The sequence below is a fragment of the Pelmatolapia mariae genome, linkage group LG20 (genome assembly GCF_036321145.2).
Source record: "Pelmatolapia mariae isolate MD_Pm_ZW linkage group LG20, Pm_UMD_F_2, whole genome shotgun sequence".
Classification (NCBI taxonomy): domain Eukaryota; kingdom Metazoa; phylum Chordata; class Actinopteri; order Cichliformes; family Cichlidae; genus Pelmatolapia; species Pelmatolapia mariae.
Genome location: NC_086244.1, coordinates 8,561,204 through 8,584,984, shown reverse-complemented (window position 1 = coordinate 8,584,984; position 23,781 = coordinate 8,561,204). Strand labels below are relative to the sequence as shown.

Sequence of the window (23,781 nt, the reverse complement as noted above, 5' to 3'; positions counted from 1 at the left end):
TGAACGCTTTGGTGTTCTCTCTATTCTTATCTTTGTTCTAATCTTATATTTTATTGCTTGCTTTCCCAGCAGTAACACTAAAACATATCACAGATTCTTACTAAAAACTAGATCTGAAACGGTCTACCTAGATGTCAGTTCAGTACAGCACATTTTTTACATGATCGGAGCTTCTTCCTTTTTTTGATAGGGTGCAAAAACACAAAGCCTAAGGTAAATTGGCACAGGTGTTTAAGACATTTCAGGAAAAGGTCAGCAGTAGAACACAATTAAAGCACCATCATTTTTTGCAACACAACAGTGATATGCTGTAGCTGGAGAAGACAGGGAACTGTATTGTGTGCTATGAGACATGAAAAAAGAAACTTCACGTGCTTTAAATATACTCGCAAAGGTAAACAGCACTGCTAATTATTTAAGTAAGTATTCAATAAAATTGTGTTTCTTTTGGGCTGTGCTTCATTGTTAATGGTGTCTCCTCCACCAGCAATCTTGGTTATGTGCTGTGAAGGGTCTGCATCTGCCGCATGACCAGAGCTTAGCACAGGCTTGATGGGAAGCATTGTGACGAAAGCAATATCCATAGAGACAGCTCTGCTTGCTTGCCTGCAGACTGACCAGTAACATCTCCAAGTGTGCATTCATTTGTGATAGAGGGGCTGATTGCACTTTTTGGTCACACAAACCATAAAATCGTATAAATATTAAGTAAATTCAAACTTCAGGCACAACTTCCACACTCTCTGACTACATTGGATGCCCATGAGAATCACAAAACAGATTTGATCAGTATTTGAAATTGTCCAACTAGGTTTTAAGGCGCCACATGGTTGTTTATGGCGAAGAAAAGGTCAGAGAGATGCATTTGTGTTCGTCTGTCTCAACACTGCCATCATGTGCTCAGTAAACCACTGACTGAGAAGGAATACACACACACACACACACATATATATATATAGATAGATAGATAGATATTTTTATACATACATACATACATATATGTCACTCTATAGATTAGAAAGTGAAAAATCAAGACTGCAAAAGATTCATTTTCTGTTATTGAAATGTCAATATAAGAAACACTACAAGGAGAAATCACATCAACGTATATTTATAAAATCACAAGTTACTTGGAAATAAAGCATTACTGTCATGGAATAGGTTCTTATTCTTCAAAAGTCAATTTAAAAAGCTTTACTTCAGTGCGCTTAGTGAGCATCTTGCTCTTTAGGGTCCTCAGTTTATAGTAATTAGTGTTAAAAAGTGGCAGTCCCAGGATGCTTCTCTCCTGGTTGACTCAGTCACATGAATCTTCCTGCCACGCTCTGGGGTTTGCCATCAACTCTGAACATTTTCTATCAGCAATGCAAGCGTCCTCTGTACTCATTAGTGTCGAATCAGAGAGCGGATGCTGTGGAAAACCACCTGTTGAAACGCAGTCTGTTTACACTGAGAGGCAGCACTGGCAGTTTTAATCATCATCACACTGGCTGACCTTTTTTCTTCATTTAAAACAAATGACAGGCTTGTTTGAGATGTGCGCCGTCAGAGAGACACTCTGCAGCATGAAAACATATCTGATATGCAGATCCCCTTTTTTTGATCTCTCATTATCTTACCTTTCATTTGCGTTAACTTGGCATGCAGCAAGCTCCCTCTCGCTCTCTCTTTTTCTCTCTATCAGAAGTCCACTTGTCGTGAAAGATATTCTCCTCCTCCACCTCTCTCAGATGCCCCTTTTTTGTGCTCTCTCTGTGGCGTAGAGGGAATAGGAGTGTGGCCACAGGTGGTGGAAACTACACATGCAGCGGCCACAAGAAAGGAAGGGTAGCTGCTGCAGCGGCTCAATCAGCAACATGTGGTTGCAAAAACTGTTTCATTTATTCTCTCCTCCTCTTCCTCCTCCTCCTCCTCTTCTTGACTGTGTGGACGCTGGAGTTTCAGAGAGAGACAGACAGAAAGAGAGAGAGGGACTGAGACACAGGGTCCAAACATCCCCCTTCCCATCCCCATTCAAAGCACCACCCACTCATTCAAGCCCTCGATGACAGTGTGTTAGGTATCCTCTTTAATAACATGAGATCAGTGCCTGACATGTACTGTAACACCAGGGGCAGAGAGGTGGGAAATACAGTGTTACACGTCTCCCTCATATCACCTAGAATCTCTCCTGTGGTGCAATTGGAAAGCCCTTAATGTTTTTAATCCAGCGTGGGCGTTTGGCTGTCTCTCTGTTTTGCGATCACTCGGTTTGATCCATCTGTTTTCTGCTTGAGGTTACCATGACAATTAATATGTGTTTATAAAATCATTTTACTATAGTTGCAAACATGTAGATCGTTGTCTGTGTGCGTGTGTGCGTGTGGGTGGGTTGGCTGAAACTCAGCATCCGCCTCCAAATTGAATTAACCTGCAGCCAATAAAGCTCCCTCCTCCTCCCCCCTTCCCTCGTGCTTTCTATCTGTTTCTCGACCTCTCTTTCTCTATTTCTCACATCCAAATGGCATGAATGGTAAAGGAAAACCCCACGTCAATCCAGAGCTTTTCTTTTGCAAAAATAAAAACTGCTTCTGTCATCTTTTAACTTGATTAATCCTTCAGTTAATCGTTTGATCTACAAGATGTCAGAAAATCCCAAATGTTGGTTGCTTATTTTGGCCACTTTCTAAAGACACAAGATACCAAAAAATAGGCAAATCCTCACACTTGAGAAGCTGATAAAACCGTCTCTAGTTTTTCACTGAAAAATTATTTAAATGACTGACTCATGAATTAGAGGAATAGTCCATCTCACACATGTAACTGGGTCATAAATTACATATTGTTATAATTACACAAAATGTGTTCTAAACCCCAAACTGTTCCTGGTATACTTGACTTTTAGGACCTCCAAACCTGTAATTATCTTCATTATCAGTTAGAGCCCCTCCTCATCCTTTTCTTCTTCCTCTTTGGTGCAACCCTATAAATTTGGGGTACCACTTTGGCCTCTCCCCTTTTCTACAGTTCCCCTGTGGGAGAGGCTGGTGTCATTTCTTTTCCAACATTAATTATATCTGTATCCACCCTGATGTTTCTGATTGTGTGTTTTAGTTCATTATTACCATCATTACCGCTGTCTTTACTAGATGCTGTGAATATGTGGTACGTGTGTGCCGCGTATACAGGCACCGTTAATGCTAGCATGAAGAGACAATTCTGGCTAGCTTGGAAAGTGTAGTGGGTTGAGCTAACCCTCGTTCCAACTATTTATATTTGGTTATAGGAGCTTGAGGGGGCAAGTTATTTACTTGGAGGTCTTTCTTTTTACCTTTCATTGTCAGACACAACGCAGGAACACACCGGTTACACACACAAGATAATTAAGCATGTTATTAACTCCTGGACGGGAATTTCTCATTAACATTTGATGCATTTTATACCGCTGAAGTCTTTCTTTTGCCACAAGCAGCTGCCAAATTTAGCTGCTGTGTATTAGAGTGTAAGTGATAAGTGAATTTGTCAATCGACAGAAAGATGAAAGCATTAATTCGCTGTTTATTAAGCAGAAATAAAAAACAAAATGCCTTAATTTCAGCTTAAAAGTTGTGGCACAGGAATTTTTTGGTCTTGTGCTACAACTTTCTCTGTGGTTTCTAAACTTTTTGAAGACGCTTGAGAAATCATCCATCCATTCATTCACCCTCTTCCATTCATCCACTGGGGCTGAATGGAAGTCCCTGGGAGCCTATCCCAGCTGCCATAGGACAAGTGATGGGGTACACCCTGTACAGGTTGCCAGTCTGTAGTAGGGCTCATGAAAAATCAATTTATCAAAAACATAAGTAATTTGTAAATCAAAGTGCATATAATTGGTAACTGCAGACTCGCTTTACGGTCGTTTCTGTGTGGAAAAAAAAACCCCTTTAATATAAACATGTAAATTTAAGTGGCTTGAAGTGCCCTTAATAGCCTATACGGATTCTATTAACATTAATTTAACAAGGATCTTTAGAAAATATGTCATAGTCTGTGAAAAAAACAATCTTAATTAAATTTAAGGTATTAAGGTTGAAATAAAAAAATAATAATACTAGTATTATTAATGTCATGATGGAAAATAGTGCGTTGCCATCTATTTTTAAACTTTAACACAAACCTTAGCTTGAAAATAATGAATGTTAATTTACATTAAAATAGTCGCATTTAGTAAACTAGCACTAAAACATTACGTATGTAAACACACGTTTACGTTATAAAGTGCTGTATTTTTGCATTTAGCAGTTTAAGTGATAAAATTTAAAATACCTTTGGATGCGCAGTAATTGGTTGCGTCTACTATGAAGGGTGTGTCAGTAAGTTCATTGTGGTGCATTCATGTATCACTCAGAAAGTGCGTAAATGTGTCTTCGCTTGTATTTAAGCGTTAAAAGTTCAAAACAAACAAACGAAATGTTTCTCCAAACGTGTGGAAAATATTGCTTTCTTGTATCACACAAAAAGAAAAATGAAAATGGCGCAGTTACTAGAAATATTTATCACATTATAAACTATCTGTGGATGGAACTTCATTAAAAGCTCTCTCACACATTTCACCTAAAGAAACGTCAAAGAATTGGCTTCAAAACGAAAAGACGCTGCAAAAGCACCACTTCTCAGCTTGTTTTTGCTTTGATTAGTTGCGTCTGTGGGCTGAAGTTTTAATATAGTCAATATTTCCAACGCTTGTGAATGCGACACGCGTGGTCCAGCAGCAGGTTGCGGTTGGTTCAGGTCGGGACAGCGGCGCGCTCACGCACATCGCTCATGCTGACATCAAACTTTTGCACAAAAAGAAAAAAGGTTGCTCGTCTCGAAAAAAAACTACACAAAAACTGCCTGAAAATGTCCAAAAACTCTTGGGCAGCTGCAGTGGATGTTCAGGAGGCTACATCCTTACAGGTAACTTTTAAAGGTGACCCAACAGCTTCCAAACTGTCGGGTCAAAACGCGGGCTAACTAGCTAGCTTAACGCTGACTTCGCTGTCACTGCTGCGTTATTTGCGCCAAAAAAATTTCAAACATATTTTGTTTTTTTTCACCAGCTTGACTTTTCCAAAAAAGTCAGTGGAGTTCGTGGTCCACGCAACGTGATAGGAGACATAAACGGTAACTTAACTATTCGTTTTTCCTCCTTAAAATAACAGCTAACTAAATTAACTGGTAACTTATGATTGTGCTGTCATGGTTGTTGCTGGTATTGCCACCTGTGTAGGCAATATCATGCCCGTGAAGGCCGAAAATGGAGGCTGGGGAGAGGGAGAGGAGCGAGTCAACCTGGCCGAGCAGTCTCTGCTGAACAAACTAATCCGCCGCTCACTGGTGAGGAACAGAAACCAGGTGGAGGTCCTGCAGGCGGACCCCAACTCTCCACTGTACTCGGTGAAGACCTTTGAGGAGCTGAGACTGTGAGTCTGCAATGAAAACTTCCATCATGCTCGTTCGCTTTGTGTGTTACCTTTATAAAATTACCTTCTTCTGGCTTTTTAATAGGAAGCCTGAGTTGCTGAAGGGGGTGTACAATATGGGCTTTAACAGACCATCAAGGATCCAGGAAAACGCTTTGCCTATGATGTTGGCACAGCCGTAAGTCCGTTTATAAAAAAACTACGTTTCAAATTTGTATTTGTTGATTTACATGAAGTTCAAACATACAAGGGAATTCCATTTAATTTTAGTGTTTGTTTGTTTTGTCCAATTTGTTGGGCTTGGTGAGGCTCTGGTGGAGATGCTTGTTAATTATATGAGGTCGTGAGTGATAATGAGTAAGCTGCCTTCTCAAAGTGTTGTTTTATTGTATTTGCTATTCTGAACCTCTTAGATCTTGCCTCTGACAAGTATCCGAACATCAAAACAATAAAAACTAAACTGAAATGAGCAAAGACGGTGTGAAAAATGACAAATTCAGTTAAAAACAAAATGAAAATGGGACTAATGCTGTTTTAACCCTGCCTCATATTGGTAACCTGTCCAGGGTGTACCCTGCCTCTCGCCCAGTGGTAGCTTGAATAGGCTCCAGCCCTGCCATGACCCTGATAAGCGGAAGAAAATGAATGGAAAAGGGAAATGACTACTAGTTAGAAAATGCAACACTATAATAAGTCAGATTTTTAGTCATCGGTTTTAGTAGCGAAGGGAGAACTTTGTTTGATTTATTGACTGAAAACAGTTAAGTTGTTTGAGGGGAGAATCCCAAGTATCTGTCTGTTTTAACTTCGTAAATGTTACAGTAGCGTGCTCTTTTAAAATTTTATAGTAGTTTTTTTTTCTCAGTAAATTATCAGGTTCATAATAATGGCACTTTAATGGACATCTCTTTGCTGTCATCTCAACAAATGGTGTTAAGGGCGTACAGTCATAATTTCCAGTGCCCAGAAAAAACATGCACTGTGGTTTTTCAAGTGGTTTACATTATTGTGTATTTTGCATTATTGACCACTAGTAGTGCTGAGAAACGGTTCCTTTGGGGTCCTGTGTTAAATGTACTTTTCTCTCACTTTTCTAATCATATGAAATAAATAAATTACTACATTACTACTAAACATTACCTATTTTTAATACTGATAATTGCTCACTTACAAAATTACACCACCAAAAGACATGCTGGGTAATTCTAGTTGGCTAGCTGCCCACTGTGCTGGCACAGCTGTGAGTTCATATTCACTCCTTTTGAATTTGTGCCAAAACAGTTAACTTGATAAATATTCTAAGAGATTTATTTAACAGCAATGTTAAGTTATTTATTTCAGAAAAATGTTAAACATTTGCCTTTTTTCATCTTAAAGATGTGTGTGGATGTCACACTTGTGTTCATTTATAATGGTGCCTTATGCCAAAAAGTTACACTATTTTATTAATATTTAAATATTTAATTACTCTTTAACAGATCCTTACATATAGGAACCTTAAATTAACAAATGCTGTACAGACAGTCCAGCAAAATGCATACATACAGTTGGCCATGAAAAAAACAAAGTACATGATCCAAATATCTTTCACTGTTGCCACAATTCATGGAAGACAACTGTTTAAAATGTTTCTTAAAAACAAGAGCAGATGGAGTAAATAACAGGCTGGATCTACTTCTGCTGCCTTTGGGAGACTAAACCTTAGCTCTGATTGAAACATCTGGAACTCAACATGTAAGAGAAGCTGAGGTTCCAAAACGATGATCTGTGCCTTTGAGAAGCTCATACAGATGCAAAAAGTCATTAAGGGCACAGCTTGACAATTCACCCCCAAGTTTGCTTCTATTTTTAAGACTTCCAAACCAGCAAATCATGGAAAATTAAATGACCGAGTCGAGAAAGAAAGAATAAAATACTTGTTTAGTGTCATGGCTGCATAAAAGCTTCACAATTATCTATAAAAGAACAACCATTAATTTTCTTTTTTGCATATAGTGTACAATGCCCCAAAATTTATACCTGCTACCATAATTGTATGTGACTAGTCAACTGGACATACATACTCTTCTGCCCTTATTAGTCTTTTATACTGTTTTTACTTTATTTATATATAAAGGTGGTTGTTGGTTCTGATGTTAGGAGCCTTTGAAATTCTAGTATTGTGACAGCGCTGCTTTTTTGCCTCTGACAAATGCTGTTAGCTGATGTTGACGAATTCAGCGCTGTTGGACTGGGACACTTGGCGAATAATCTCCCATAAGATGTGAAAATGTAATACAACTGTTTATCAGAAGGAAATGGTGAATTACAGGACACTCAAGCCCAACATTAGCAGGCATAATTTTGTAAGCCTATAACAGCTTGTTGTTGTTTAGTCAGCTTGTTGTCAGCTGTTACGAGATGAAAGGGTCACAAGTCTAATCTGCTGACAACAAATAATTGAAACAATGGTGGGAATAAATAAACATGTTTATGCACATTTTTGTGTGTTGGAACCCTGGCTTCAGGAGGTGAGGCTTGAGGATATGGGGTTATGTTTTTTACGTAATAAAACTTTAGTTTGTGATTATTTTTTCTTTAATGGACTTTTGTCCTGTTGTAATGATTTAAAAAAAAAAAAAAAAAATCTAAGCAGTCAAAATTTTAAAAAAAACCTTTCAAAGCTTCAGCACATCAGGTTTTTCTGTGATTTATTCATTTCTTCAGGTCTACTTTTTTCTGCTTTCAGACCTCAGAATCTGATTGCGCAGTCGCAGTCTGGCACAGGTAAAACTGCTGCATTTTCTCTGGCCATGCTCAGCCATGTAAACCCTGACAATAAGTGGACTCAGGTAAGCAGAACATCCTCAGAGTATCACAGCATTTTCAATCTCTTGAGACAGCTGGTATCCTTTTATCAGACCCTGAAATGTATTCACTAGGTCAAAAAATGTTTCTTTTAGTGCCTTTGCATTGCACCGACGTACGAGCTCGCATTGCAGACCGGTCAAGTCATTGAGCAAATGGGGAAATTTTGTCCAGATGTGAAGCTGGCATATGCCATTCGGGGAAATAGAAGTAAGAATGTGATAGTAATTGTACTCTCTTCTGAAGAAAAGATTTCTAGTCACCAGTCTGTGTTCACTGCATGACTCTCTGCATTGTGTTCAGTGGAGCGAGGAGCCAAGTTGCAACAGCAGATTGTCATTGGTACACCGGGCACAGTCCACGACTGGTGCACCAAGTACAAGCTCATTGACCCCAAAAAGATCACTATGTTTGTGCTGGATGAGGCTGATGTGATGATCGCCACCCAGGGTCACCGGGACCAGAGCATTCGAATCCACAGGTGCACTCCTTTCGGTCTTTATGTTCATATTTTTATTTCCAGAGTTTTACAATAACAAACACTGGCTGGTAAACATGCCGTACAGCACAGGTTTTTAATTACTTCATATGTAGTATGAAGTATGTTACCATAATTGGTACCATAATCTATAATGTCATAGTTCATTTTATCAGTCATAGTAGGTTCAGCATAACCAACAAAAGCACATCAGGCAAGTTGATTAGCCTGCTTCTGGCTCATTGTGGCCAGTAACTTTACTTCCGCCAAAGTGGCACAAATCTTCACTGACAAGTTATTCAGTTGCCAGTTTTTAAAATAAAAGATGTACCTCTGAACTACAGAACGTGTTGTTGGTGTTGAAAACACAGCAAGAAGACAGTACTGGTTGATGCCACAGTGCAGGCGTTCCACTCACATTTGTACCTAAATATACATGCACGTGGATGTTACATGTGGGAGAGAGATGTGGGAAAAAGGATTCAGCTTAGGCAACTTGTGCTTTTCTCAACAAAGTTTCATAACACAGGGACAATGAAGATGATTCTGGTGTATTTGAAGCTTCTCCTCTTAAACACACATGGCAGTCAGCAAAGAGCCAGCATTATTACCAAGATAATGAATGAAGGTGGACCAGAAGAAATATTGTTCTAGTCTACAGCATCAGTGCTTGTTCCTAAAATCACAATGAGAACATCTGTAAATAAGTATTGTTTATTAAACCACCTGTGTGAGTAGAGGAGTCTTTTCACCTCCTCCCATACACCTTTGATTTCCTTCTTGCAGCGACAAAGCTAATAAAGAACAAATTAGAATAAAAACCCTTGTGTGCAGATAAACACAGTCTTTAAATCTGGCAGATGTCACAAAATGCTTTGCGAGAGCTGACAGCAGTTTTCCCTCCTCTGTGTCTGTGTGATAACCTGAAGCATGCAGGGATGAGTTTAAAAGGGGTCATGGAGAGTACTTCACATCATTTAAAACCCATTAAAGAGCGAGCAGAGATGATGTAAGCTGGCAGCCAAGTTAACATGATATCTGCTATATTTATATCTGCATACAATCCTTTCATTTTAACTTTTTCTTAAACAGCATTCTTTGCTTGAGTCTCAGTGAAAAGATTGCTTCATATTTAAACTTGTTAAGCAGGTGGCCCATCAAAGTGGAAATTGATAATAATATATACATGCATGCTTGTATACATATATAAAGTATGATTCACAGCAAAAAGGGCAAGATAACATTTTTATATGTGAGCCAAGCAACATGGAGACTTTGGTCTCACAGGAAGGAACTCTTAAAGACAGCACACAACAAATAACTGTCACTGGACTCAGATTTGCTGCCTGTGTTTTTGTGAGTGAGAGAGGAGAGGCTGCAGCTCCACCATGAACTACAACTGCGTCATTTTATTTATATATTTTTTACTGCTGTCATCATTAGCCTTTTCTTTGTTGATTAATATATTTTATTCACACATGCCATCTCTGTATTACATTTAATAGTTTGCACAGTTTTGAGGCCTGCAGCACTGGCTTCAACTTGCTGCTCTGCTTTCCACTAAGATCAGTCTGGTTTATTTCAGGAACCTTATGTTTCTTTTAATGTAAAAATGTACTACAGGGAACACTTGTTCTTCAGTTATATCAAAAGCTACATTAACATTCCTCTGTCCCAATCTACCAACGTACACACAACAAAACAACAAAAAACTGAAAAGAGAAACTTAATGACTTAACATTCTTTGTTGTTTCTTTAAACAAGTTTCTGTTGTCACACTTTGTCTCCACACTTATGCAGACAGCTGCCGATGAACTGTCAGATGCTATTTTTCTCTGCAACGTTTGAGGACTCTGTGTGGAGGTTTGCAGAGCAAATTGTTCCTGAACCTAATATAATCCGGCTGAAGCGTGAGGAGGAGACGCTGGATACCATCAAACAGTTCTATGTGAACTGCAAAGAGAAGGAGGACAAGTTCACGGCACTCTGCAATCTGTACGGGGCCCTTACCATTGCACAGGCCATGATCTTTTGCAGGGTAAGTCAGTTGTTTTTAAAGATGCTTAACAAAAACTTCTTTATGATTTAATGGTTTTAATTTGTCACTGAAAGCACTGTAACTCGTGAGGAGGAGAGAGCTCACAAAAGGAAGGGTTTTATGTCAGTAAGTTAGTATCCTAAATTTTAATCTACAGATAAAGTGTAGCTGAATAGACCAGTAGTAGTAGAGCAATAGTGCATGATGAGCCCCCAATTAAAACTCGTAATAAGAAATGTTATTTATTCCTGACCACGCTGTGATTGGATTTCAGTTAACGAGTTTGTTTGGCTGCGAGACACTGTGTTTTTGTTGACAGAGGAAATATCCTTTTTTTCAGGCTGTGGCTGCTTGTAGCTCTAGGTAGGAAGCTGGAGCTTAGATAAAGCAGACTCGTGTGACCTTTTCACTTAATAACTGATCAGTTTTAACTCATCTGGCTGAAGGAGCGATGAGCTTATGCCATGGTGAGGTGTCCTTCTGTTCACAGTTCACATGAATTGCTTCTCCTCCTACAGGACTGGCCATAATCTAATTAAACTTGCACTTAATGGGTCTTCATCCTTGTGTTCATGGTCACATTTATCATTTATGTGGATTCTGATGCTCATTAGTCTGTGCGATACAGCCGACAAGTGACAAGAATACTTACAGACTAGGGTTGTCAAAATATAAATTTAAAAAAAGTTAAATAAATGAGATGATTGTGAAATTAACTGGTTCTGTGGTATATGAACTGAGAGTGAACAGAAATATTGAGTGATAGAAGCCATAATGTTAATTAGGTAATCCATTAAAAATGCTAAAAGATACAGATGGCACAAACACAAGCTAAATGTCACATCAGCAGACCTAGCAAACATTGAACTGCTACAGCTCCGTCTGTCAGGATACCTATCAATCAGAGCAGTCACACACCTTACTTAACCCTATCATTAGTTATTAAAAGCAAAATTAACACTGTATAGAGTTGTGATAAAGGTGTTAATGCACTAGACTGCAAACATGCTTTTTAGAAAAGCCAACAGTGATCCCAGGATCTAACAGTGATCCCGGGATTCAGTCAACCTGTCCCCAGATCCAGCCAAACCTGGCACCAGGCAGGGTGTAGGAAAATGGTATGTAGAGGACCCACCTGCCTCTCTCCCTGCTTGTCTGTGTTAAAAATGACCTGTTGAGTTGGTATATGTCAGTGAATGAGATGTAGAAAGTAAGTATGACTGTGTGATAACTAGAGTGCTATTAAAATTGAGGGGAGAAATGTGACACAAGCACAACACTTTTGGTCAGCACTGTTCATCAACCCCCCCCCAACAAAAAAACAAAAAAACCCCAAAACCCTAGTGTCTAAATTGTAAGTATGAGTGGCTAGAACTTCTTTTCTTACCCTCTTTCTTTAGACCCGGAAGATGGCTGCCTGGCTGACAGAAAGTCTGACCAAAGAGGGCCATCAGGTGGCATTGCTAAGTGGTGAAATGACAGTGGAGCAGCGAGCTGCTGTCATTGAACGCTTCAGGAGCGGCAAAGAGAAAGTGCTTGTGACCACGAATGTGTGCTCAAGAGGTAGGAAGGCTATTAAGTGAGAGTTTAAAATAAACTCATTCTGGGAGGGAATGTCAGTGTGATTGCCAATGATTGATACCAATGGTGGTAAGTAGTGCTGGGCGATATGGAAAAAATATTTATCACGATATGAATTATTTTATATCACGATAACGATATATATCACGATATACCACCTGACCTGTGGTCATCTGGAAAGTATGCAGTCTGTAAACAGCGAGTGAAGAGGGTGCAGTCTTTGTTTTGAGTTACCGTAAAGTATGTCGCAAATCCGGGTGCACGTAAAGCAGCACCATGTCGCAAAACCACAAGACGGAGTTTCTTTGCGAAAAATATCATTTTTTTTATACTTTATTTTCTCTTGCATAAAGTTAAGCGTATGTATAGTGAGAACCAACACTAATATATTTGCCACAGGCTATTTAACCCTTTAAGACCAACCATAGAACCAAGTCCACCAGAGCTTATCTTTACATGCTGTAGTGCCATTTGTAGGAGCATTTCAAGTTGCCATACATCAATACAACCGTTATAGCCCAAATTTTAATAATATGTATGTTTTTTTTTTTTTGTTTTTTACATATATTTCTAGTTAGAGAAATTTAAGAGGCTTATCACTCAAAACTGTAAATACAAAAAAGTTGCACAAAATAGTTTCCAACCACAAGAAATTTATTTTGAGTGTCGTCATAGTTTTATGTTTGAGATACAATAATTTTTATATACTACAGGAAAAATTAAAATAAATATTATAATGCAAATTTGCAAAAAAAAAAAAACATGTGCATCAAAATAAACTATTTCCAACAGTGTAATTTGACTTCTAAGCATCCCAGAAACGATACAGAAAAGCATAAAGTCATACATGACTTTTAAAAACACCAACATAGGCTTTGAAGGTAAAAAACAAAATTTTCCGCGAAAACGACGTCACTTCCGGTTTCGAACGGGTAATGGCGGACATGCGATAGTTCGCGCTGACTTATATTCCAACGTAGGAAGTGCTATGAACAGCTGATCGGATCGGCAAAGCGTGTTTCTGGAATATTATGTTTTTGTTGCTGCAAGTTTGGAATATTATGTTTTTGTTGCTGGAAGTGCTTTTTATGCAATTTTTGCAAAGCTATATGTGGAAGGAAACCGTGACCTAGGGCAAGCTAATGGAATAAGATGTAAGTACAACTCCTACGGTTTCATATGCAAAAACAATTATTGCGCTACCTTACGTGGTTCCAGTTCTACAGGGATTTAAAAATAGTTAGGCAAAACGGAGTGTGCCTGCTCCGATCGGTTGTAAAGGGTTAATGATATATTTTATGTAATAATTTATAAAATTAGGGTTAGAAACGATAGAAGACAAATGGCACGATAGACACTTTTCTATCGTCCACACGATATATATCGTCATATCGCCCAGCACTAGTGGTAAGTGTACACCCATTAATGTAGAGCTAGAGGTGGACACTTCTATTTTAAAGTGAGGCAGATTCAGTTTATTAAAATGTTTATTATTTAATCCATCAGTGGGGAAATTGTCTAAAAAACTTTCTTTATCAGTGAGCCAGTGTAGATCACTTTAACCACTGTTGATCCCTGAAGTCATTGTCCATCAGCACTAGGGCTGTGCGATATGACCAAAATCTCATATCCTGATATAAGACATCTATCATCCCAATAACGATATAAATCACAAAGATTTAACATTTTCTGTAAATTCTGTGAATCTCGGGCAGCTCGACTTGCGTGAAGTGTTTCCAGCTGGGCGTCGTGTACCTGGAATCGAGTGTTTTAACCGATGCATTAAAGGATGCATTTTTAGACATAAGTTGTAACGGCCGCCATTTTCTTTGTGAGTATTTATTACACAGCGTGCTGCAGGGAAAAGCCTGTTCTAACGTTTGAGTATAAGGTTTATTTTTTAGCACCTGACTGCTCTTTTTTGCTTCTCATCCGTAAATACTCTGCATACTCTTTCATGTGATTCAGGTTTTTTTTGAAAAGTCTCAACAGGATCTTGAGCTTTATTGTGAAAGGTTTATGTGGAAAATAAACAAGCAGACACGCGATGGTTTTACCGTCGTTGTTACTAACGACAACGCATAAAAACAGGTGCTTGTCCGTCTGTAGTGTGGTTATATAAAAATAAGCGAAAGAGAGAACTTTAAGAAATTAATATAGCCACTACAGTGACCATCAAAACAATGAAAAAATATTGCCGTAAACAGTTTGTTTTGTGGTGTCACAAAATAAACGATAGCGTAAAATGAAACGATAGATGTTTTTATATCGTCATCCGATATATATCTCTATATCGAACAGCCCTAATCAGCACTCGCTATTTTGCTTACATGGATTGCAGGTATTGATGTGGAACAGGTGTCTTTGGTGGTGAACTTTGACCTCCCAGTTGATCTGGACGGGAATGCTGACAATGAGACATACCTTCACCGCATTGGCCGTACCGGCCGTTTTGGCCGACGTGGATTTGCCGTTAATATGGTGGACAGCCAGCACAGCATGGATATTATAAAAAAGATTGAGATGCATTTCGGTATGTTCCATTTTTACTCGAGCTTGATACAACTGAGAGAATCCAGATCCTAATGACGCGTCCTCTTTTTTTCCTTTCACCTACAGACAGGAAAATCATCAAACTTGACACCTCCAATCTGGAGGAAATGGAGAACCTGATAAGCTGAAGTTGCAACAACCAGACATGTTGCCTAAAATGTTAATGACTCCCCCCCCCAAGGATTTATTGTTTGCACTTTTATTGTTTACAGATGCATGCGTGTGTTAACTGTGCAAAACGGAAAGTTTTCACTTTGATTTTGTTTGCCTTTGTTTACTGACGTCACCTTAAAGCATACAGGAGTGTTGGATTGCAGTGTTCTTTAATTTATTTGTGCAGTGAAATATTAATGTAGTTAGTATAGATGTTTGCATGACTTGAGTTTGATCAATTATCCTTGAGTGGCTTAAAGCATTTTAAAAGTTTAAAATGCCTGTCTTACTGTAGCGGGAGTCATAATTTCACGTGAGGATGTTGCTGAGTTTTTTTGTGGATTTAAAAAAAAATCTTGTTAAAGCCTGCTGAGAAGATGACTTAAAGTTTAAAAAATAAGTTAATAAAAAGAGAGACAGAGGGAGAGACCTGATAGCTTTTTTTTCCCTTTAACTTTACTGTGTGATTGTTTCAATAAAATTTCCAGAGTTGGCACAAATGGTATTATGAGTTTGTTGAAACACATTTGAGCATAATTTTACTTAAAATTTAAAACTGTATTTTCAGTTAAGCAGACTAATTGACTCACTTTGGTGTTGACTACCATTTCTGTGAAGTCAAACACACAAGCAACTTAAATGGATTCAAAAGTTCTCGGGTGAAAAACTCCAAGTTCCTTGGCGTAGTTCTAATAGCTTACATTTTAATGAGGACACCTGAGTAATAAGGTTTTGATGATGCCTTCAGGAGCAGGCTGTACAATTCCAGCTTGCAAAATCTTACTGAAGCAATTAAACTAGTAAATATCATTCAGTGGGATGTGAGGCACCCTGAACTCTAAATATAAACGGTACATACTGCAGACATGAATGTAAAACTTCTACCATTTTAATTTGTCATTAAACTTTTTTTTTGGAAGATGTTATACTTGCTTGCCCATGCCATGAACTGCCTGAAAAAGGATACATTTTATTAATTTAAATTTAATCAAATGACTCGAAAGATTACTTTCCTTCATTTAATAATAAAACTTGATTATGATAAGTTGGTTTTAATGAACACTTCGGGAAAACAAGTTGGAAGGAGCTATACTAAAAGTTATTAAATGTAGATTGCAAAACTGAGCTTTTACATGCGTAAAGACCACCTAAATCATTTTTGAGAATCAACATAGTTGTGAATATTTTTTTTCCAAATATATAACCCCATTTGCTTATTGAGCTTCCAGAGTTATGAAACATTTATTTATACATCCTGAAATGTATATAATCTCAAAGTACTCTGAGAATCACAACTCCGTGCAGGTTCATGAACACACAATGCAGAAAAAACATCTCTTCTCCTACACAGACAGATCCTGAGCACGAGAAGCTTAATTTTACTTGAGTAAGGTGCATATTGGACGAAGTTTGGCATTAAAAATCATAGAGGCTACAGATTGGTGTGAAAGAAGCCTTTTAAACTTTGCACAGTGAAGTTCAGATATCCAAGTGAAGCTACAAAATGCACAATTACAGACCCCAAAAAACACATATTACTCCTGTCCCCCCATACTGTCAGTTTTCTGAGAGATGCAAAGCACGGATCTGTTAGGAATGGCACACTGTGCCAGAGTCATACGCAGGTCTGTAAAGGTCCTGCGTGGCACCTCCATGGTCTCAACGCAAGCATCTTCATACCTGGTTCCAAACCTGGCCTCTGCACTGGCTTTCACTGTTAGCAGAGTGTGTGTGGGGTCAAAGGGCTGCTGAAACCTCCTTCCGCATGGAGCTCTTACAGCAAGAAGCAAACTGCCACTGCCAGCTTCTGCCGTTGAATCACTGGGGCTGCAGATCTTGGTCACACCGTCACCATCATTTGCTAGGTTAAGTTTGGACACGTCTTTGTGCAGGCTCACCTCTGACTGCCTTCTCTTCTCTATTGACGGAAGGACTTTGTACTTGTTTAAGGACTGTGGCGGAGCAGCAGGAGTACGCTGCAGCATGTGCAAAACTTCCTCTTGGCTCAGGTGGTTAGCTTGCAACATGACGGGCTGAGACCGGGAGCGGAGGTTTCTGTCCGGCCTGCGGAACTCAGGAGACCCCGGCTCCCTGTGGATGCTGTTCGCCTCCCCTGGATACAGTGAGCTGTCTACAGCAGGTCTGCTTCGCCCCTTAGAGGATTTTGGCCTTGTTAGATGCATCGAAGATCCGCTGCTTTGAAGATTTCCAGCTGTGTTTCGGCGTAAGTGCTTTACAAAAAGGAGTAAAGAAAGTTTATATTGGTCTAAAGGCTATGAGCACAGCTTTTAAAAACTATCGCACTGGTTAAACGTGTAAATGTACGCTTCCGTAGCTGGTCAACAAGTTAAATTAGCGTTTGTGCGCTTTACTTCCCAGTTTGGGTCCCTTCTCAAGCGTCAGCAACGTTGCCATGACACTCTGGTTGCCTTGACGACTTGTGATTGGAGAGTGGGAGTCCCCTGCTGTTGGAAACATGCAACTGCAGCTTCATACATTAATGCAAACAGAAGGTGGCAAGCTTATTTTATTGTTTAGTTAGCTAAAAGCTAATATTAGGTTTGAAAAAGTGTTCATTATAATCAAAACCAAAACTAACTGAAACAATATTGTGTTCTCACAAAACTACCTAAAATAAAATGTAGAAAAAATATCCTTAGCCTTAATCACTTTGGTCAAATTTCTACTGCTGTAGCCCATCTGCTTTAAGGCTTGGAGTATTTTGTGCTCTTCTGTATAGCTCGTTTGGCATCAACAAGGCCTTTTCGCCCAGGGAACTGCTGTTTACTGAATTTTTTTCTCTTTTCCAGACCATTCTCTGTGCTGTGGGAAAATCCCAGCAGATCAGCAGTTTCTGTAATACTCAGATCAACCCATATGGCACCAACAATCATGCCATATTCAAAGTCACTTAAATCACCTTTCGTCCCCATTCTGATGCTCAGATTGAATTATAGCTGATCATCTTGTCTATATGCCTAAATGCATTTAGTTGCTGCCATGTGATTGGTTGAGTAAACATTTGCATTAATGTGTAGCTGAACAGGTGTACCCAACCAAGTGGCCGGTGAGTATTTAATCTCATAGTAATGCTATGTGTTCATTTCTGTCACCTTCATCAAACACTACAGCGATGTTTAGTCCTTTCTACTACTGGACTTTGGAAAATATTTGTAGCAAATTATTATTTTCTCACACAGAGCAGTGGGGATTTTGTGGGATCACAAAAGCAAAGATGTGTGATTACAAGAAGACAGTGTTTAAGGACAGTGAGATGGCTGCACTTACAATGACTTATTTTCTAAAAACAAAAAAAAATCACATGACAAAGTTTAATTCACTAAATAAGAAACCTTAAGTACATCCTTCACAGCCAAAAGGGAACATCTTTCTTTTTTCACCTGCAATGTTTATTACATGTTTGAGTGAATAATAACACAGAATACAGAACATGCTTGTTCCAAATACAATGCAATATTCTATCATAATATTTGTACATTAATCATAAATCAATTCATAATGCAAAACATTTGTTCATGTAGACATAAATAAACATTTGCATGTAACAAAATACAAATCTTCATTAATTTAACAAGAAAAAACCTAAATCAGATGTGTAGTAAAACACCGAAGTGATATGAATTTATGGAAAACAACAATGTACAGAGTTAAACCTTTTTAATCAATGATTTGCAACATGCTGTTTCCCAATTAAGTCTGTTCGTCCATTTGCATTTATAATATATCATCAACCCATATTTATGGAATATGTTGTAATATATCTAAATAGAAAGGTCATTAATAATGGTTACCAGCAACAGAAGGTTCAGCATTTTAACACTGGATTAAATACTGCATGGCAGCTTAAAAACTGACGTAACAGTTTACTTTATTCCATACAATTTTCATAATTGGTATACCTCACTATTATTCATTATTACTTTGTGTCATGTTTCCCCAATTAAATGTTTGGTCTTTTAAGCATTAACAAAATATCATCATCATGCCAGCAAATAACTTTTGTGTTAATCCTCTTAAGATATTAAATCTCTTCAGCCTGTTTTCATATCTGAGAGCCAAACATTTGTTAACTTCTAATTAATTTGTCATTTCATTGTTTCTTCATTACTTCTAAATGCTGAAAGCTCAAATCCAAAATGCAAACTTGGTTTATTTCCTTTGAATAAATGTTGTTGCAAAAACAACAGCTTTAAACAGGAGCCCAAGACTTCAGGGACCCACTGTAGTTCCCTTCATATTTTTAAATTAATTTAAAAAACAACAACAACAAAACAATCCAAAGCAGCTATTCCCAAACATGACCACAACGGAAAACTATGTAATTTGAACATCCTCCATCTGAAATTTGATAACTTCAAGCAGATCAATATTTCCTTTTATTTCATTAATTCAGATTTTCATTATTTTTTTTTAATTTAAGGTAAATAGTGTTACTGAGGTTAAAACACCTTTGTTAAGAGAGACCAGGCCAAGACGGCAGTGCAGATTGCAACAAATACAAACATAAGTAACGAAATAAACAAAGATGCAAGTTTTAAGATGAGCTTTTGGTCATCTGAGAAGAACATGAATTGGGAATTGTCTGCATGTAGCACAAACTTAATTATGTTTTTGAAGTTGTTCCCACATCAAATGGGAACATCAAAGAATGAGTGCAGAAATTCCAGGGTCTGTACTACTGAAGGAGTTGAACAGTGAATGACAACAGTAAATAATTTATAACAATAGATGACTGAATAAAAACAGAACGCAGCATTAAATTAATGGAAAAGTTATATATAGTGGTCCTAATATGGAGCCCTGGGGAACTCCTTGAATAATAGGAGACAAGTGAGGGCAGACCAGGCAAAGCGACACAATGTGTTAGCTTACAAGTAACTTAAAAACCAACTTACAGCATTCCCAGGTAAAGTAGTGTTGTGTAGTCTATTTATTAAGGTGGCATTGTAAACTGTATCAAAAACCTTTTAGAAATGAAGAAAAAGACATTGTTTTGTATTGTTTGTATCAGTATCATCATTTATGCTTTAATAGAAGCAGTTATTTTACCGTGTTGTTTTCTAAATCTTGACTGTTGGGAGAGAATTGAAAATTGAAATTCTGTCTAAAAACTCTTTTAAATTTAAACTTTTATTAATTTATTGTCTAAGACTGTTTCTCCAACAGCTTTACTTAGAGTTTTTTTCTAACAAAGGGATTTAAGGTAAATTCAGGATCAGTTTCTTTTTCAAATATAAATATCTAATTGCAATTTTAAACTAAATTACAAAACCAAGTCAAAAAGTCCTTTAGGATTTAAAAAATAAATAAACTGATTTTTATTATTTAAGATTGATTATTTTGGAAGAAGGATTTTATTCTGTTAAATATTATAAGAATTAAACCAACAGAATCTTATCCTACATGTTTAACCTTTGAGAGATGGCTGGGCTCATTTATTCAGAAAGATTGATGGGTGGATGTTCAAAAGTTTAAAAGGTGCAGCTTTTTAAATTATATATTTCTGTCTAAAAATGTAAAATCTTCAAAATTTCAGTTAACTACAAACAATATATTAATATTAATTAATATACTGTAAATGATCTCTGGCCCTAGACTGGGAACTGTTGATTTAAAAGCAAAAGATTAGTTAATAAAAATACATTCAAAGGTCCATTATGTGGAGGAAAATGTACAGAATGTTATGTTAAAACATGTATACAGTAGTTTCAAAATTAATCTTAGTGGTATTACAGCTAGTTATGACACAATCCAAGCAGCAGAAGCATCTTGTTCAGCAGCCTTTCATCAAGGACAAGTTACAAATATTTAATTATATAAAGTATGACGCGTTAGATATTAGCACTTCTTGCTTCTAAGGTAAATCAAGCAAGTTATGTTGAGCATATAGGTCCTCTGTGATCTGGTACACCTCAGAGATGAGAGGTAGGGCCTCCCCCAGCTTGGCCACAACCTGCTCAGGCGGGCCAACATTCATTACTTCGAAAAAGGTTTGGCGACCAGGAAGCACGAGGAACGCCATGCCCGCAGCCGTACGGATCATCCACGGATGGTGCTGGGCGAGGGACTCGTTGTAGGCCTCTGCACACAGGGCAGATGTTTTACTGTCTTCTGTGCTGGTGCGCAGGCGATCCAGGAAGAGCTCCAGCCACCTCAGAGCGCGGTGGAGCCTCAGCAGAGTGCGACAGCCAGACTCTGGGTGGCTTCCTTTCTTGTTCACATCCACAAGATTATTGTCCAGTTCGTATTTTACCATCGACTGCACAGTAGCATAGTGAGAAGCGTTCTCACCCTTCATATAATTCACAAGGATCTGGATCTTGCTGACAGCATCCTTAGAAATGAAGCCAAAGACGCTTCCCAAGCTGTTCAGAAACCTATTACAAGGAGTAAAAACACACTCAGTTAACACCTGGGTGTCCTTTTGGTCTACTATTACAGCTGAGAGTATAATCAGTAAATTCTAAATGTCTGCAAATTATAATCAGTTCAGTTCACATGAGAAATTCCAAGAATTCACTCACAGACCAGAGCTGAAGCTCAACTCTTTCCCTTTTATGCTGTTCCTGCTGCAAAATATTTACATACTTTTTACAATAAAAATGCAACATTTATGAAAGATTCCTTTACTTTTATTTTTTGCTCCTAAAATTGAAAAGAGTCCAAACTATACCCTCCGTCAAGCTGTTGTGTGTTTTAGTCAGTTGAATTTTAAGTTAGTTGGATTTCAGTGAACCTAACTAACTAACTAACCCTTATAATCAAACAGCCCTGAAAGTCACACAGTTTGTTGCTGTGTGACATTCAGGATTTTTGTGGTTCAGAGTAGGCCTTTAAAAGGGCCTGGCAGGGCACGTAAGCACAATCGATTGATGTATAGTAAAGGCAATGAGTTTGTGTTACCTTAATTAACAAATATTAAATGAATTTTATGAATATTTTGACCCTTTGACAAACAAAACTGTTTGTTTGCCTTTTGAATGCAACAAAACTCTCACTATACAGCTCTGGTATTTGTTTCTTTTTTTCTATTGGATCCTTTAATTGCTCTTATATAAGAAAAACATGGAGCTTTAAAAAGGGAACACTCATGCTAGCATTACCAGTTTTGCAAATACTTTGTATTGTCGGCCTGCCTCTGTCATCACATTGTATTGATTTTTTTAAAACCAGAAAGTCCACTGAGAATAAAATCTCTTTTTCCACAGAGACCTAGCCAAGAAGGCACACTATTACCAGGAATATGATCCTGGGATCAGTCTGTAGGTAAAGAATTGAAACTACAATATAACTTTCAATACAGTCCAATTTTATTTATTTAAATCACAAAAAAATTTGCCTTAAAGTGCTTAACACTATAAAGTACAGTAACCCTACAATAATACAGAGAAACCCCAACAATCAGACAACCCCCTATTAACAAGCATTTTGGCAACAGTGGGAAAGAACATTTCCTTTTAACAGGAAGAAACCTGTTAAAAGGGAGAACTAGGCTCAGTCAGGGGCAGCCATCTGGTGCAAGCAGTTAGGGCTGAGGGAAAGGAGACATGATACTGAGGCACAAAGTTGGATGCAGAAAACAGAATTGAACAAAAGGGGGATTTGATTTCAGGTTATACAATTTATTTGTTTTTGAACAGAGCTTTAATGTGTTTTTCAAACCTGTGGATATCTCCTGTAATTATGAAGCTGCAAGAACTCATAAAATAACCAATTAAAAAGCAGCAAATTTTAGCCCACCCGTATGTTCTTTGAGGGTCTGTAACCTGGAAAGTTTTCATGGCATGAAGGTGACACTTATATTTATTCATTAAACATACGAGATAGATAGATAGATAGATAGATTTTTTTTTTTAAAGAAGAACAGTCAGCTAGATCACATATAAATGTCAAGATTTGATCTTAGCTCACAGTAAACACTCTGTCCTACATTTACCTTGCTGTGATCTGCTCGCCTTACTTTACTTCTACACTGATGTAAGAACACAGAGAGAATATTTGGACCCCCAAATCACTTACTTTACAAGCCCACGCCATCCAGCGACGTACTGTTCTAGATAGACTTCTTTATTTTCCGACAGACACAACTTAAAAGTGTCTAGGACCTCCTGGAGGGAGAACTTCTGGTCTTCTGAGCCTGCCATGGTTTCTACCAGGAAGTGCAAATGACACAAACAGGCACGTAAAAAATGAATGAAAAAAATGTATTTCGGGGCTACAAACAAACCGGAACTGGGTAAAAATGTAAGCCCTGTGGTAAACGATCAAGAAGTTAACTCGTCACCTACAAGAAAAGTTAAAATTGAAAGGAAAATTACGCATTTCTTTTTCTCGACACCGTGAAGTGACAGATCCTATCTGTTCTTATCCGGTTCTACTGCGCAGGCTCTAAATTGGCGACTTTATCTTCAAAATAAAAGCGAGGGAAATTTGTACCTTGATTGCTTCTTGGACTTGTTGAAATAAGTTATTATGACCCAAACCATGATCCCGCCGCACATAAACAAATAGTTTTGTTGCATAAACGTTACTGATGTGTGAAAAATAAAAAGTGACAAACAGCATAGCCTTTGTATGCCAGAAATGAACTTTTATAAATGAATGCACCTGAAATCCCTGTAGGCAGTGCTGAAATTAGGTCAAAAAAGAGCTCCAGACAGGTGAATTGCTACCTGAAATGTCAC

The 23,781-nt window shown here is 38.0% G+C and overlaps 3 protein-coding genes across 4 annotated transcripts; 1 reads left to right on the top strand and 2 right to left on the bottom strand.

Annotated features, from left to right (window-relative positions):
* Window positions 1–4,863: 4,863 nt before the first annotated feature.
* Window positions 4,864–15,068, top strand: ddx19a (DEAD-box helicase 19a). Of its 2 annotated transcripts, XM_063464259.1 has the most exons (11): window positions 4,864–4,920; window positions 5,064–5,127; window positions 5,234–5,426; window positions 5,512–5,604; window positions 8,155–8,257; window positions 8,369–8,483; window positions 8,577–8,754; window positions 10,552–10,789; window positions 12,190–12,352; window positions 14,712–14,903; window positions 14,990–15,068. In XM_063464259.1, the coding sequence occupies exons 1-11, from the start codon at window positions 4,864–4,866 to the stop codon at window positions 15,049–15,051; spliced, it is 1,458 nt and encodes a 485-aa protein (XP_063320329.1). In that variant the 3' UTR covers window positions 15,052–15,068. The 2 variants fall into 2 exon arrangements, with proteins under 2 accessions (XP_063320329.1, XP_063320330.1); XM_063464260.1 differs by lacking the exons at window positions 4,864–4,920; window positions 5,064–5,127; window positions 5,234–5,426 and adding an exon at window positions 5,697–5,701 and having other exon boundaries at window positions 5,528–5,604; window positions 8,133–8,257.
* Window positions 15,069–16,464: 1,396 nt separating this feature from the next.
* On the bottom strand, window positions 16,465–17,259 carry ubxn10 (UBX domain protein 10). Its single transcript, XM_063463048.2, has one exon. It carries the CDS (start codon window positions 17,257–17,259, stop codon window positions 16,612–16,614), a length of 648 nt encoding a protein of 215 aa, XP_063319118.1. The 3' UTR covers window positions 16,465–16,611.
* Window positions 17,260–18,493: 1,234 nt separating this feature from the next.
* On the bottom strand, window positions 18,494–23,459 carry cptp (ceramide-1-phosphate transfer protein). The gene is made up of 2 exons (XM_063464035.1): window positions 23,117–23,459; window positions 18,494–21,474 (listed from the first exon to the last, which is right to left on the bottom strand). The coding sequence occupies exons 1-2, from the start codon at window positions 23,239–23,241 to the stop codon at window positions 20,952–20,954; spliced, it is 648 nt and encodes a 215-aa protein (XP_063320105.1). The 5' UTR covers window positions 23,242–23,459; the 3' UTR covers window positions 18,494–20,951.
* Between the last annotated feature and the right edge of the window lie 322 nt (window positions 23,460–23,781).

Bases quoted from the DNA above. Each gene is read 5' to 3' on its own strand.
- ubxn10 (XM_063463048.2), bottom strand. From the start codon at position 17,259: ATGCATCTAACAAGGCCAAAATCCTCTAAGGGGCGAAGCAGACCTGCT.
- cptp (XM_063464035.1), bottom strand. From the start codon at position 23,241: ATGGCAGGCTCAGAAGACCAGAAGTTCTCCCTCCAGGAGGTCCTAGAC. The intron at 21,475-23,116 runs GTAAGTGATTTG...TCCTTGTAATAG, and splicing joins GGATGGCGTGGGCTTGTAAA to GTTTCTGAACAGCTTGGGAA.
- ddx19a (XM_063464259.1), top strand. From the start codon at position 4,864: ATGTCCAAAAACTCTTGGGCAGCTGCAGTGGATGTTCAGGAGGCTACA. The intron at 5,128-5,233 runs GTAACTTAACTA...CCACCTGTGTAG, and splicing joins CGTGATAGGAGACATAAACG to GCAATATCATGCCCGTGAAG. The intron at 8,484-8,576 runs GTAAGAATGTGA...CATTGTGTTCAG, and splicing joins TGCCATTCGGGGAAATAGAA to TGGAGCGAGGAGCCAAGTTG.